The sequence below is a fragment of the Corvus cornix genome, chromosome 7 (assembly GCF_000738735.6).
Source record: "Corvus cornix cornix isolate S_Up_H32 chromosome 7, ASM73873v5, whole genome shotgun sequence".
NCBI lineage: Eukaryota > Metazoa > Chordata > Aves > Passeriformes > Corvidae > Corvus > Corvus cornix.
Genome location: NC_046337.1, coordinates 20,439,674 through 20,455,944, shown reverse-complemented (window position 1 = coordinate 20,455,944; position 16,271 = coordinate 20,439,674). Strand labels below are relative to the sequence as shown.

General features: G+C 37.5%; 1 protein-coding gene across 1 annotated transcript; it reads right to left on the bottom strand.

Annotated features, from left to right (window-relative positions):
• Positions 1 to 623: 623 nt before the first annotated feature.
• On the bottom strand, positions 624 to 13,350 carry LOC104694167 (cytochrome b reductase 1). Its single transcript, XM_039555228.1, has 4 exons — positions 13,096 to 13,350; positions 5,910 to 6,118; positions 4,449 to 4,603; positions 624 to 4,246 (listed from the first exon to the last, which is right to left on the bottom strand). Exons 1-4 carry the CDS (start codon positions 13,280 to 13,282, stop codon positions 3,946 to 3,948), a joined length of 852 nt encoding a protein of 283 aa, XP_039411162.1. The 5' UTR covers positions 13,283 to 13,350; the 3' UTR covers positions 624 to 3,945.
• Positions 13,351 to 16,271: the final 2,921 nt, after the last annotated feature.

The following is a 16,271-nucleotide window of genomic DNA, read 5'->3' as shown; positions in this document are numbered from 1 at the left end:
GGCTGTTACTTATCTGAGGGTATATGGATCTCATAGTGCATTGTATTACCATTATATATCAGAATTCACGATCTTCCCGTATTTGCTACAGCATTCTTATGACAGGATAGTTTTGGTTTGTTTTTTTCCTCCCTCTAACAACTGCTATGAGGAATTTCTGTCATGATCAGAAGATGAAATACAAATTGTTTATACAGTGAATTCCTTCATTTTCCGCCGTATACTGATTATATTTCTAAGACTACAAAGGATATAAATGTCATCAAAAAGATCATAATAAATAGTTGAAATTAAGACATATTTTAAGAAACTTTGTACAACTGTCCTCCTGTTTTCAAAAAGTAATTTAGGAATAATTTGATCTTTATCCAAATTTAGAAAGTTATATTTTAGTACCATAAGAAAAATCTGTACTCAGTAGTATCATAAGCTCAAAAAATCATTTTTATTAACATATAAAAAAAGAATAAGGAAAACAGACATTGTAATTAAATATTCTCTCTCATCTACTAATAAGTACCTTGGATAATAAAATAATTTTTAAAATTCTTTTGAACAGTTAGAAACAGAGGAAGGAATTTTCTGAAATAAAAGCGAAAGAAAGAGACTTCTGAAATAGAAAATATTTGGCAATATCTTTTAGTCACTCAATAAAATATCCATGTAAACAAGTAATTCATATTTACAATATCATATGCAATATTCTTGGTTACATGTAGTAAGAAGTACACATGTAATTACATTCAATTTTAAAACCAAATTTGCACCATCATTTCTCAGTTTCATTAATGTTGGGAAAAAAAGTCTTCTGCTTCTGTGCATAGTACTGCATGACAGCATGTAAAGATAGTATTTTTTTTCCCAGGCCTCTTAAAAAGATAGCAGATTCAATGTTAGGTTTTGTAACTTCCTGTTTTTCTGTAAGAATCCAAACCTGGAATGTAAGTTCTACAATCATGTTCCTGTAAAAACGACCACGTAGATGATTTCCAAACATGCAGAAAAATACTGATGAAAAAGCTAGAGTTCTACCTCCCATTTGTATCTTTGAAAATACACTTTTTTATTTCCTATGTTACTATCGTATTTATGTTACTCATAAATACAGGTAAGAAAATTTGCATGAAAGGAAAGTTAACGGAAGGCCACTTTGAGAAGTAGGTTTAGGACTATTACTCTCCAAATACTTATGTATTTTTATTTAGCACTTGAACTAACCTCATTTTTTGCAAGGATACTTAGAGGTCTTTCTAGTCAGTTTAGAATTAAGCCAAAAGTCTACAGTATGTTTTGTCAGTTTTAAATTGCACTCACCAAGACTGATCAAGGTTCAGGAGCGCACAGCTACTGCATCTCATGGGGACCTTCCAAAGACCAGCAGCCAGAATCCCACCGTTCATGCACATGAGATAGCACTGATTATAAATTCCCCAAATGGAATCTTCCAGCTTCCACTGAGTTTCTACCATCATGTGTAACCTCTAAGTTTAAAAACAAAATTATGTTCTGTGAGGCTCCCCTCAAAAGGTTGCTAATCCTTGATTTTGAGAATAGAGAAGTAAAGAAATGCCATCATTCTTTTTTCAAGTATCATTCCCCTTGAACAGTACATGGAATACAATGGAAAACAGAGGGCATACTGGTTATTATAGCTTAACTTTAACAGTATATAGAACCAGTCACCTAGAAGCTGTTCATTTCAATACGTTCAACTCAGTGCTGTAACAAAAGAAGTCATAGATTTTGTGTTCTTTTCCAGTACACTGTACAGTTAGTTTCTTCCAGAACAATCCCTAGGCAACTGACTACCTTCCATACAAACATGTGCTTTTATTATGTGACCTAGTACTATGCAAGAATTGAGGGAGCTCATTTTCTCAGGTGGATGAGACAGAGTAACAGGCCAGTGCATAACAATTTCAAATGCTGTTGGCCTGTGTGAGTGCAGTATAGAAAGCTGCATAGTAAATTACTACAAGTGAGCTCATTTATTCACTTCCCCTGTCAGGCTTCACTGTTTGATTCACTGCATATAGTGGGACTGGAGGAATGCTCACACAATAGTTTAGTAGTTTAGTTTAGTATTCCTTCTGTCATACCTGAATTGTACATTAAACGTAGATAATTTTCTACAGTGAAAAAATATACCAATGTGAGGTTGGTCCCAGTCATCCTCAACAAGTGAAAACATAGAACTCTGGGATGTAGTCCTGGAGTCCCGAATGGTACAGCAGAAAAGTTTTTCAAGTATTTTACTATGCTAGCTTTCTGTACTGAATTCACCAAATAATAAAATATTATTACAAATCAAATCACAGGAACTGAGGTGCTTCTTGTCAGAGAAGACTTAGAGTAACTCTTGTCCAAAATAGTTTGTGAACTACAAAAATGGTGTATTTGTTGAAGGGTAATGTATTAAAATGTTTTTAAAAGCTGAAGAAGATAAAAATTTATGTAGTATTTAAAAAATAGGAAATTACATGCTGTCTGAAACTATGTATATTCCAACATGAACAGTGGTAAATTTAGATTTCTAGTGGGCTCTGAAGCTTTTACAAGAGATTATAATAGAATGGTTCATCGTTTTGGACATGTGCAGTCCAAATAATCTACTAAAATTATTCTTCTATAGTAGTAGAAGTATAAATATTGTTTGTATCTGTGAAATTAATGAATGAGCATAATACATTAATACTTTAATTATTAGAAAGAGCTATAAAAGTAAAGTGCCAGTAGGGACTCTTCGTTACTTAGAGAAAATGGCATTATTTAACACTGTAATTTCAAATTAAAAAGTCATAGAGTTTATATAGATTGCTTATAGACTAAAGCATGTCTTCATGCGTATGAAAATAATGCTTTTGATGTCAGGTGTGAAGATACCCAAACTGGCTTTCAGTTAACAGGTAGCATTTTATTAAAACAGCAAAGCTCACCTGTGTCTTAGAGAAAGCATTTCTCACTTCAAGCTTATTTTTTTTTCTGTGAGACTGATAGGAGATTTTTCTGGTTTCTAACCTCCTAATTTGTAGTCTAGTACCACAAATCAACAGAACTGTGCAATCAAATAAAGGTAGTAAAATGCTGCCTCTGGGATAAAAGGAAGACTTAAACTAAGTGTTAATTTTTTCTAAGTGTGTTTCTATAGCTTTTCAAATAAAACAAATTCTGCATTTGGATGTCGTTAAATTTCCTTAGATTTCAGTAATAATTGCACATAATTCAAAGCCAAATGTTGTCTGCATACAATATATTTGGTAGAATTTGTTAAAAAGTCAACAAATACATTCTGATTTTAAAAAAATAAAACCAAAAAACCCCAGAAGGTTCTAAGGGAAACATAACATTTTATGAAGATATCAAGCAAACATTTAATTTCCTTATTTTTTAATTAAAAATTTTAGAATAAACATTTTATGGAGCAACTCTGTAAAGTGCTGAATGACCTCAAATCCCATAGAACATAGCAGCTGGTGAGGGGGTTAATCAGCTAGAGAAATCAGAGCTTTAAAAAAGTGAAAACTACCAGGAAATTCATGTGTGACAAACTAAATTATTCTGTTTGGTATACTTCATGTCTGATTCATAACCTGAAAAATCACTCAAGAGCAAAATCTAGTTTGAATCTTGTTAAATTTTTCATGACTATTAGAGATATAAGCATTAAATTAAGAAGTGAGATGGAAAACAGTTTCCGATTATGTGATTTTCCCATTATGTGATGTCATTCATGCTCTTGTTTTTTAAATGAGGACTAGGCATGGACCAATATATGTTTGGGACTTAGAGGAATTTAAATCCCTATGCAGAAAACTTGAGTATTTTTCAGCAAGCCATACTAAAAATGAACCCCCAACCTACTTATATATCAATGTCACTAAATTAGAAGGACCCTCACCAGGGGAAATTTGGCAGTATAATAGTACTTTTATTCTGTGTATTTTCTTACATAGTTGATCTTTGTCCTGCTTCATCAAAATTGATGTTTTGTTTTCTGGCTGCTTCAGTATTGATCCTCAGATCAGATTTATCTGCATTACTACTGTTTGTCATTGTGGATTCCACTTGTGTGCCTTCAGGAGTCGCTACATTGAGCCTCAGAATTTTAGCATTCTCTGCTGGGGGGCGCTTCCAATGGGGCCTGCTTGCCATCCATAAAACAAGTGAACCAAATATGACAAGCAAAAGACCAAGACAGTTGACCAAAGTTGCTTCTGGTGGGGATGCACTGTATGCAGGATTTTTCCTTTGAAAGGGAAAAAGAAAGAAAAGGTCAGAAAAGATTGTTTTAAAAACAATCCTGGTCTAAAAGCAGCAGTCTCCTACTAGGTAGGTCATTTTAATACAAACAAAACAGTGTCCCAACACTGGATGCTTATTATTCTGGGCAAATGGAAGTATAGTTTACAATGAATAACCTTAATAAACAAGTGGAAACAAATACTTACAATGAAAATATAAGCTTTTCTGTGATTCCCATGAGAGCTGTTGCAATCACGGTTGCAAAGATGGTAAGACCCGAATAAATATGTATTGGCATGAGAACTACTCGAAGGTGAACTGGAGCAAAAGGGAGCAGAAACACAGCGAAACCCAAGAGAAGCTAAAACCAAAACAGATTTATAGTTAAAGCTAGATGGAAAACAAACTGCACTTCTCAAGCAGAATAAAAATAATCATAAAAATTCCATTCTGAGATATATTCAGGTAAAAATTTGAAAAGAATTGGCATTTCTATTTTTGAATGTGTTTCCTGTCAAAACCAAAACAAAATTCTGGATTAGCACTTGGGAAGCAGACATTCAATATTTTATAAATCATCCTACTTAATATCAGTGTCCAAACTTACTGATAATGCTAAAACTCCAGCCAAACTAAGTTTTCAGTGTCACTAATTCGCTAGTATAGTAAAGGTGTGAGGAGCTGCACTTTTACAGTCTCTTCAAGTCCTGTTCTCTGCTCCTGTTACAGATTTGCACATAAAGGAACATCAGAAGGCAGTCTAACCTTCTGACTTAAATGGATTAAATAATTTTACCTTGTAACAATTTCAGTTAAATTCAAGTGCCTATCTTTAGAAGGAGAATGGTCTCTCAAGATATCAATCACATGGCATTTACAGAGTGAAGACATGTATGGGTGGCATCAAGTTATTCAGGGGACATTAGTCCTCCCATTAGCACTAATTTTGTGATGGAAAATAACCCATCATGTCCCATGGTTGCAGTCACAGGCTTGCCCAGTCATATTGAGGTTGCATCCTGTCTTTAGTTTGTTCTACTGTTACTTGCCCCTGCTCATTTTACATTACAATAATGCTAATTCTCTGCCAAGAGGAGCAGTTTAAAGCATGCCCTGGAACATCTATCAGAGTTTTGCTGATTCAGGAAAACTGGTTAGCCAGTAGTAGCTCATTCAGATGTGTCAGATCCTTTACATCTCTACTGCTCCCTGATGCACTTGTTCTGCTGATTAACAAAAGTCTTGAGGCCAAGAAGTGACTACTTAAATTTATGATAGCTGGAAAAAGAAAAAAAAAAAAAGAAAAGCTGTTGCTTCATTGAAGACTTCCTTAATAAATGCTCTAACTATATTTAAATATGCTGCCAACAAACCAAATAACTTGCTGTAAGTTCAGGAGTTAACAGAGCTTAGAATCACACTATTGTGTAACTGTATTGTAAATTAATGGCCGTTATCCCAGCAAATAAATAAAATATGCTTAAAAATGCATTTTTCTTCAGAGTCAGTGATCCGGTATTTGTACGTTTACATGCTAATTTGCCAAATCAGAGTGTAAAATGGCTATCCCAGTAGTTACAATGTACTTGTGAGAGCCTATTGTGCCTGAATTACTCAAAACTTTCTTCAAATTTACAACCTGTTTATAAATACAGTTAGATTCTGACCTGGAGAGAATAAAATATAACAGCAGTCAGCCCAATCCAGCTGTGCAGACTGTACATGTTAGGAATGTTCTTGGCATTGTGGAATTCAAACACAGCTACCATAGAAACAATTGCAAGAATCATAGCTATGGTATTTAATCCAGCATGTATGAACTTCATTAAGAGTTTGCTGCACTTCCAGGTCCAGGGCAATCTGTACACAATAATAGCTGAAGAAAGAAGAGAAACAAAATTTTATGCCTTATAGGGTAACTTCTCTCAGATGTTAATAATTATGCATAATTCACATAGTTACATTGTAAATTACAGTAAAATCCAACCTTTAATCTTCTCAAAATGTCTATTGAAAGGCTTTTTCTCATACACATAGCATAGCACATTCTAAATATACAACTGAGGCTTAAATATAGCTTTTAAGGGATTTTTTCGTGATTAAAAAACACTCCCAGAAACTTAAATGTGTTTCAAAAAAAAAAACCAAAACAAACCAGTAAACAACTTGATATCATATTTTCCTCAGTCATTAAATTGATCTAACAGGGATTTGGCATAGGATTTTGATTTTTCTGCTACTAGTCAGATTGGAGCAATATAGCCTGATTCTTATGTTGAGAAGATAATTTGTTGAGAAAGTGTGTAGAATTATTTTATAATATTTATTGTCTTTGCCAACTTTGGATAATGCTATTCTCTAATTGCATAGATACTTATATGACTGTCTATTGCATTGATATCAATAGGAGTACTTGGAATGGGAAAATGCTCTTCAGCATAAGGGAATCATAATCTGACACTTAAGAGACAAAAGCATTTGACAAATACAAGTCTTCCACCACTGTTAGATGAATGTAGGGAAGTTTTGCCTATACTTGAATTAATAACTCTAGCAGACAGTATTTTGTCCAGTCTGAACAAAACAATAATATCCATTGATCTAACTGCGGATGGTCCATAAGAATAACTTAACCTAGAGCTGCTCCTTGCCAAGTTTTCTCCAAGATCCTCACTGCCCCTATCCTGCCACAACTGTCCCCTGTCTGTCATATGACCCAGGTGCTTTCCACAGGGGACACAAACAGACCAGATTAGATCACTGAAGCTCCAGGTACATCTGATTACAAACTAGGTAGTAATTCTGAATGTGTGACAGCACATAAGTATATTCAGATAACAGGGGACAAATATTTATGAGGACAACTGATAATTTAACCAATAAAGACTAATGCCCCCATCTATAATGTCTTGCCCAAGCAAAAAGTCTGAGCTCCACTCAGTGACTCATCACATCCTAATTTAAGGCTTCTGCTTATGAAATTACAGTGAAAATTTTATATATAATTAGGTATAATAAAACAAAGGAATAATAATTTATATAGGTTTTTTTAAAAAAAACCTGTTCCAACCATTAAGAAATAGAAAAGTATTATCTGATAAATGCAAAAATTAGAAATTTACTTAATTGATTCTCATGCGCCTTATTCATTACTTCTCCGTAACCCTTGCATTTTAGGCAAAAAGCATCGATTATGGAAAATAAATAAAATATTCTCTCTGCATGTTCTGATGAATAGTAGTAATAAATTACAAATTCTTTCCAAGTTCTGTTCACACTTTTTTTAAACTTGGATGCATTTCAATAAATACAGTACTACACTAAGTAATTCACAAAGAAAACAGTTTACAAGTCAGATTTCCATACTATGATCAGATTTTAAATCAATGTATGCTCTTACATACTGTGTGAAAATATAATACTGGAATGAAGGCGTTCCTTAGAATATTTAAATATATACAGCACTTCGGTTGTTCTTGCCTTTCTACTATAAAAAGCAACAGTAGTAAATCCTACAAAATCAGGAAGATAGAAACCTTGTTTTTAAAATGGTTTGACTGTCTTAAAGCAATCTATTACATAAATATGATTCAGCACACCAAGCTTATCACCTCCAACAGTTCCCCAAAGTGACATTACGTGATAATGTTGGAATCACAGAATCCTAGAATCACTGAGGTTAGAAAATACCTCTCAGATAATCGAGTTTGACCATTAACCTATCACTGCCACGTCCACACTAAACCATGTCTTGAGCACCACATTTACATGTTTTTTGAACACTTCCAGGGACAGTGATTCCATCACTTTTCTGTTTCAATACCTGACCACCGTTTCAGTGAAGAAATTTTTGCAAGTATCCAATCTTAACCTCCCCTGGTGCAACTGGAGGCCATTTCCTCTTGTTCTATCACTTATTACTTGGGAGATGAGATCAATCGCCACTTGCTACAACCTCCTTTCAGGCAGTTGTAGAGAATGATAAGGGCCCCCTGAGCCTCCTTTTCTCCCATCTAAACAACTCCAGCTCTCCCAGCTGCTCCTCACAGGACTTGTGCTCCACGCCCTTCACCAGCTTCGTTTCCCTTCTCTGGACACACTCCAGCACCTCAGTGTCTATTTTGTACTGAAGGACCGAGAACTGGACACAAAATTTGAAGTGCAGCCTCACCAGTACCAAGTACGGGGGAAGAATGACTTCCCTGGTCCTGCTGGCCACACTATTTCTGATACAGGCCAAGATTTTGTTGGTCTTGGCCACCTGGGCACACACCGGCTCATGTTCAGCTGTCTGCCAGTAATATCCTGCATGAGACTATTATTAATCAACTTGGTACTAATGATAATGACTCCTGATTTTGTAAAGCAGATGTATCAAAAGGCCCCAAACAGGCCACAACGTCCCATGAGGATATTCCAGTAAATCTTCCCTACCATATGTCCCACAGTACTGTCAATAACTTATTCAAAGTACAGCAGAGTACTGGACTCTGTATGAAGAAAACTTGATGAGCATAGGTCCTGGTCTCAGTTTTCAGTCTTTGATCTCAGAGGGTCAAGGGTTTTTTTCTTGTTATCTAGCTGATGTAACTTCCAAAATCACTATCAAAATCCTTAGTCACTTGTCCACAGTCTCAGATCTCTGGGCCTTGAACTTTCTAAACTGCTTCCCATAAACATTACAATCGGAAACCAAAGAATAACAGACTAATGGTTTGGCCAGTTGTTAATACCATCCATTACCATGTTACATGCCACAGCCCAGGACATATGCATGAGGTTACAGTTTGGTTTAATCCTCTTTCTTTTTTGTGTGAAGTTACACCTTGCAACTTCAGCAGAATTATTACTGTGAAAAGACAGTTCCATTTCCCTATCACCACTTCTGTGTGCTTCTCCCTGCCTTTCTCATAACTGGTGCTTTTCTGACCTGCAGGAAGAAAGAAGACAATCTGGGGAACAAAGGGGAGAGAAGGAAGATTCACCTTTCAGTGGTACAAACTCTTAAAAACTTACTCAGATGTGATGTTTAATTTCTTGTCAAGACTAAAACAGCCCGGGTTAAAAGCACATACCCAGTTAGAATGTTTAGCGGTGACATGGTAAAGCAGCCTTGTGAAGAATTTTATCAAGGTAGAGCGTCTCTAGTACTGTTAAGAGATTTCACAGCCTAGGCACCCTAGACTGAGCTTTTTGACTCAGATCTTACTCCGGTTTTGAACTATGATTTTAAAACACATCACATAAGGCACAGTTTTCTTGCAATATCTTTATATGGCATGGGACATCTGTCCTTTAACAAATGTACAGGGCAAAATTCTAGAGTTAGCTTCCTAGTATTTCTGGCATGCGCTTCACATGTTGTAGGGAAGTGTGATGGATTGCTTATGAGATGCCTTCCACCTTAGAAGGTACACAGAATGGCTCTGTGAGTGCACTGGGGCTGCACTGCACAGCACCTCACAGCTGTCAGAAAGGAACGTTCCTCTTCCCTCCTCCTGTTTTCCTCTTCTGTCCCTTCTTGGCTGATCCTGTTGTTTACTTCTGGGAAGTTCTGAATGCCCACAAGGTTCTTTGGAAATAACTTCAACACCAGAATGGAGAAATGCTGATTTATGATTTCAAAGGGACTCAATTAAGCGCATCAAGAGAGTGGCGTCTTCAAAAGTTGCCTGTGATGAGACCCTTACAGGTCACCAGTAATTTACCCTTCCAGTTCTTGAGAATTCTGCAGCTCCTTGGATGTTAGGAACTCCAGCATTTATCTGTTTTTCCTTTGAAGAAATATTTTATGTTTGAAGCAAAAGTAATCGCATGTCAGATAACTCAGAGAAAGCTTTATCTGTTATTTCAAGATGAAAGACTATGCTTACTTTAAAATAGATTTGCACTCCTTCTCTTTGCTCTTGCACATTGTCCATCATCTCCCTTCTCCCATCTGTGGTCGTTCAGAGACCCTTTGTGCAAGTGATTCAGCTTTCTATTTGAGAAAGAAAGGTACTTGGGGTGGGTGTGGGGGTGTATTTGATAATTTTCTGCTAGTTGAGTTAATTCAGTTTATGCATCTGACAGTGGCTGGAGCTGGCACAAACAAATGGGTAGGAAGGTGAAGTCTGAGTCAAGAAGAAAGCTGAAAGGAGAAGTAGAGGAAAAAAGTAGAAGTATTTGAAGTATTTCAGACATGGTGAGCTGTTAGACTGTCTCACCCACTTAGATAATTTAATCCAAACAAATGAAATTTAATTGATTCTGTAACACCACATGGTGATGTGGCTGACCTGGATTTTTTCTTCTCTTTTCTGTGTAATCTCTCTTAGTTAACATGCATGTCATATTCCTTTATTGATATACTGCTGCTGTTAGACTACAGCTTCATGTTTTAAGCCTGTTTAAAATACAGTTTATAGGATATTTATGAATCATATATGAGAGGAATATTAATTTTCCAAGCACCTTCCAAGATTTATAGTCAACTTACAACTTTATTGTATAGAACTTACATATGACTTCTAAGCAGTAGAAGTCTGATCTGAGGGTGGGAGACAAAGACTACCCCACCCTGCTTGTTCTGACTCACTCTTTATTCAATCTTCCACAACCCCAAAAGCCACCATGCTGCTCCTCAGTCTGCAACAGAGATTTTTACATCTCTGTAGAAAAAAAAATGTTCTTTTATTAGGTGAGTAATTGGAAATTCTTAAAAATAATTTATACCACATTATATCTTGATGGGTTTCTTAATTAGTCCTTTGAGAGAGAACCAAACATTATCATTTGCAGGTCAAACACAAACCATGATGAAAATACACCTTTGAAGCATGCCCTGAGTCTACAGACACTGCAACATTTGCACATGTAAATGAGACAGATTTCCTCATTTACTTATTTAACACATTTTATCACACTACTATTCCTTCAAGCTCTTCTTAAAACTCACTTTTTCCCCATGTTTTTTTCTTACTATTTTCCAAAATGCTGCTGTACTAATATACACACAGAGTTTTATTGCCTATGTTTTTCCTGCCTTAAGTATAGGAAATCTCGAGGACAATTACTGTGCACTGACAGTGTTTTGTCAGGTATAATTTACCAATAGATGCTGATCCACAAATAATAAGTATTAATATTAACATGCCTACAGCTTTGCCATTTGATTGACAAGATATATACAACACTTTTATTGGGGCACATCTACTTCCCAGTATGCTCATTGTATTATAGTCATCCCTTCTACTCCCTACAGACCAACAACACAACATTTCCATCCTTTGTATAGGCTAATAAACTCAAGAAACAACTGGTTTAGTTATTATTTAAAGTCCTCTACAAAAATTTAACCAAGCTTTTTTAGGTACACCTTTCTACTTTCAACTACTTAAAGACTGATTTTTCTTGTATGTGTCCAAAGAGATATCTGATTTCCCAGTCTCATCCAATTTGCTTTGAATTCAGTGGCAGACTTCTGTCAGCCAAATTTGAATCAGGTTCACAGTGGTATCTTATGTGTTGATATTTCATCTGATTTACTACAATGCTCATTCAGTCTCCAACTGTGCTTTTCCTATTATGTAATAGGATTTCCTGCCTAAATGATGCTCTCTTTTTAGTGAATTCCTTGTATATGTGTGGTTTCTTAGCGATGGTAAACTTCCATTTACTTTACTTATGTCCTTACCTATACAGGGCTTGAGGCAACCTCCTTTCTCTATGACACAGGTAAAAAACTGAGTTTCAGAGGAAAAAAAAAAAAGAAAATACATAGGAAAAAGCTGCAGAAAACCTCTCCCTATTTTCTTTGTAAGTTCTATGCATGTATAAAAAACCAGTATGTTGAGCACATTAAGTAGTATTGATCTTAGTGAAGTCAACAGGTGGTTTTCATTGCTTATTTATAGCATGGAATTACACTTCCTATTGAGCAATATTATGTAAAACAACTTCAAAATGTGGTTTATTGCTCAATAGTAGTTTGCAGCTTGAAGCTACAAGAAGGCTGAGAACAGCCCCACTCCCACTGGAAAACAAAATCTTACAGTGTATGTTCAAATCACAACATTCCCTTCACAGCCAGAACTAGACAGCCTTCGGCATCTTCCAGCCTTTTGACTGGTTGGAAGTGTAATGGGAAAATGTTAGTCCACAGCTGAATTCTGTGGAATCCAAAGTTCATACACTCTTAAAAAAAATCACTTTAAAAAAAAAAAAGGAAATAAAAAGAAGCAACCCTGTATCTTAGTATTTGTATGTTATTATGTTATTTAAGCAACAGAACAAATGATTAATTTAAGAGATATACTTTACAAAACAATTAATGCTAAGTCTAGGCTGAAGAACTGCATTTTAATAGTGCTTATGGTGCTACATTTTCTCTGGCAAAAACCCCGTTCCTGGATCAGGCTTCTGTGGTACTGAATTTCCTTTCTCCTCTTGGGACATGGAAGAGAGCCAAAAGAAAAACTTTCCTAGGGCAGCATTTCTGGCATTTCGATTTTCAACTTGCATAAATTCCAGCTGCGTAGGAAAAACACACCTCGCAAGCCTTACTCAAAATCCACGGCAATCCCCAGGCCAGAATAAACAAGTGCTTGCAGAAAAAACCCCGAAAAAACCCAAACCCCATATGTAGCAATTTTGGCTTATTACAAGGAACTCTTTGTCCCTTTTCCGGGAGTGCTGGCTTTCCTAAACCGCGGACCGACTGCTGCGCTCCCGCTGTCACCCGCTACCGGCCGCGGGCCGCGCCGGCGGCTCCGCCCGGAGCCTCCCGCGCCCCGCCGCCCCGGCCCCAGGCAGCCCCGGCTCCCCCGCAGCCCCGCGCCACCCGCTCCGTGCCGACCCGGGCCCCCGACGCACCGATGCCCTGGATGAAGACGAAGCCCGTGATGACGAGGACGGGGTGCCAGTTGAATTCCCCCTGGCTGCCGTCCCAGCTCAACCCCTCGCGGTAGTGGAAAACCCAGACGAGGGAGAGGATGACCGACACGAACCCAACCAGCAGCGTCGAGGCGAGCAGCGCCAAGAATCGCCCGTAGTCCTCCATCTTTCGAGCCCCGTGCGCGGCAGCGAGCGCCGCGAAGGAGGGGCGAGCCGGCGGCCGGGCGGGGTCGGGCTCGGGCGCGGGCTCGGGCCCGGCGGGGACGGGACGGGCGCAGCAGGGGCGGGAGCAGGGCGGCAGCGGGGCGGCACTCCGTGCCCCTCACCCTGCGGTCTCCGAGCGTCCCGTCGCCTTCAGAACTCCGCTTTAGGAAAGAATTTTCTGTGGCAGCCTGTCCCCTGCCATGGTGGCAGCCCCAATGCGCTCTCCCCCCGGCAGCCGAGGAAGGGAGCTGATGGTCGCGGGCTTTGTGCGAGAGGCTCTTGTGGAGGTTGGGGAGTTCACAGACCCGACATAAAGATAAGCCACCACAGCCATAAGCACTTAGAGATAACGCAGGAGCGCTGCTATGGTGAAACGCATACAGAAAATGCAGAGAAGGAGGAGCGCGCTTAAAGACACTGATGTACTGTACCTGGAGCATAGTCCTGCCATCATGATCTCCCCCTTCCCACTGGTTTAATTGAGTGCTGCAAATATAGAACAGATACTAACCAGTTTCATATGTGGAGTCTGGCCTAAGTAGGCAGGAGGATGTGGACTTTGTTCTGTTGAATAGCACAAATGTATCAAATATCCACTAGCAAAGAAAGGGAATGCGTTAAAATTTAGACAATTCCAATAGGTATGGAAAGGCCCATTGCAGGGAAGTTAGAGAGGAAAACAGAGGGAAATAAAAGAGAATTGCAAAAGAGACAATAGGCAACCTGCCAAAAATATAACATGATAGATTAGACCAGTTTGGTCAAATAATGCAGTTACTTTTTGCTTTGGTGTCATTCACCTGGCTCTGAAGCCTGTCAGATGTAGTAGGAGGATATGTCCAAACATATATTCAACACTACTTTTCTGGTATTTGATTAGCTTATTTTTAAAATATATGTAGTGTTGAATTGCATATGAATTAGAAGTTCATTAACTGATTGAGTGAAAAAAATACTATTTACTCTGGCTAACATTTGAGCTCTCTGGTATCTCACACTTGTATTGAGGCCTAGAAAGTGAAAGGAAATAGTTTTATGAAACTTAAAATAGTTCCAGCAGAATACTGCCGATTCAAACACCATACTGACTAAAGTGTTGGAAATATCTACATAGACACAGGAAGACCAAGCCAGATTAGAGAGGGATGCAAATATATTTCTTCATTATTCTCTTTAATCTCCTAAAAATAGATGCTGACATTTTAAAGAAAAGCTTGACTTGAACATCACTTGTATAAAGATATTTAACTTTAATTTGCATGGATTTGTTGTGACCTGCCCTCAGGATTTAACTGGTTGCTCATTCTACTCACAATGGTAACTAGAACACTGAAATAGTTAAATTTCACGAGTCACAGCATCTAACAGAAGATCTAAGCCTTGAATCATCTGATGAATGCACTTGTGCATAAACTTGCAAGGGTGCCAGGTTGTCATTAGCTTATGAGGCACACAGGTCATCTCAATATTATGGTCATTAAAATTTTACTAAGTTTTCTATTGATTCTTAAATGAAAGTTTTCTGTGCAAACCAGCATATAATAAAGCCGTAGATCTGCCTGCTTATGCACAAAAAATATCATGTGCGTTAAACAGAATAGTGTTTCTACTTGATCAAATTGGGGATATTTTTACCTGTAAAAATATCTTTTCCTCTACTCATCCAGAATCCTTTCTTCATTGTCTTTTAAACAACCTTATAATCTTTGATGTCTTTAAAAAAAACTTAGTATTTCCTTAAAGAGTATTGTAAAACCTTCATATTTATGTTGAAATGTTACAGATTCCAAAGCATCAGTTTCATGGTACATATTAGTTCCATATGGGGAATTTCAAAATTTTTACATGAAATTCCATAAGAAAGGATTCACAGGCCCCAAAATGTGTCCATTCTTTCCAGTTACATGGGGTGGTCTAATAAAATTGCTTTTGTCTCTGTAAAGCCTAAAAACTGACATAAATACTTATTTTAGTTTACCTCCTATGAACTTAAATTTCCCAATTGCAAAATGCTTCCAGTTCCCACTGATTTTAACAAGCTTTGATTACATCCAGTATCCCAACAGCCCCATTTAGGAATCTTCTACTCAAGCAGATTTTACTTAACCTAAAACTATATCTCTTGGAAGACTTTCATGAATTCCTATAGCTCAAACTGGTTTACCCTGTTAAAGCAGCAAATAACAAGAGCAAACACAAAATTTTATTGAACTGAAAAGGAAGCCTAGTTTTACCAAATAATCGATGAACAATTTTTTTAAAAAAAATAGAATGAAGACATTCTAAAGCTTAGAGATTGTTAAATAAACCAAACCAGAGCAAAGTGCAAAATAAATTGTTAGACAAAGTGAAATGTTCTGTATGGAACATCTGTAAAGCAGAAGAGATTTCAGGCAGCACCATTAGTAACTCTGGCCTGTACTTCTCCACGTTTCCTGTTCTTCCACCTCTTCTTGCCCACCTGCTGCAAATGTCAGATTGGTACAGAATCAGAAGCAATCCTTAGCACAGCTATGATGTCCGAGTGGATTTCATGTTTACCTGGGGGTGGGAACTCAACATGATACAGCTGACTGCTGAGGGCTGAATGACGCACTTTATAATTTGTTTGGAAAATAAACTTCCACTGGCATAAAAATGAACTATCCTGTATGGGGCTTTCAAGTCTCTTGGATCAATGAACACCTGCTTTTGTTAACCATTACTGTGGATAGCTTCTACAGCAGTTCATAATCTCTATTCTTTTCCAGAGCCTCTGTCTCCTAGAGACAATGGTATTTTTCCATACATTACCAACTCTATCAGTGTGTGTTCCCTCTTAGCAGTTCTGTTGGGACATGATCTAACATGCACTTCTTTCTTTGGTTTGCTGCATTGTCAGATGTAGGATAATATGACAGCTGGTGAGGGGTCAGTAGCTCTGACCGAGGAAGCTGTGACCGGTCCGGAGA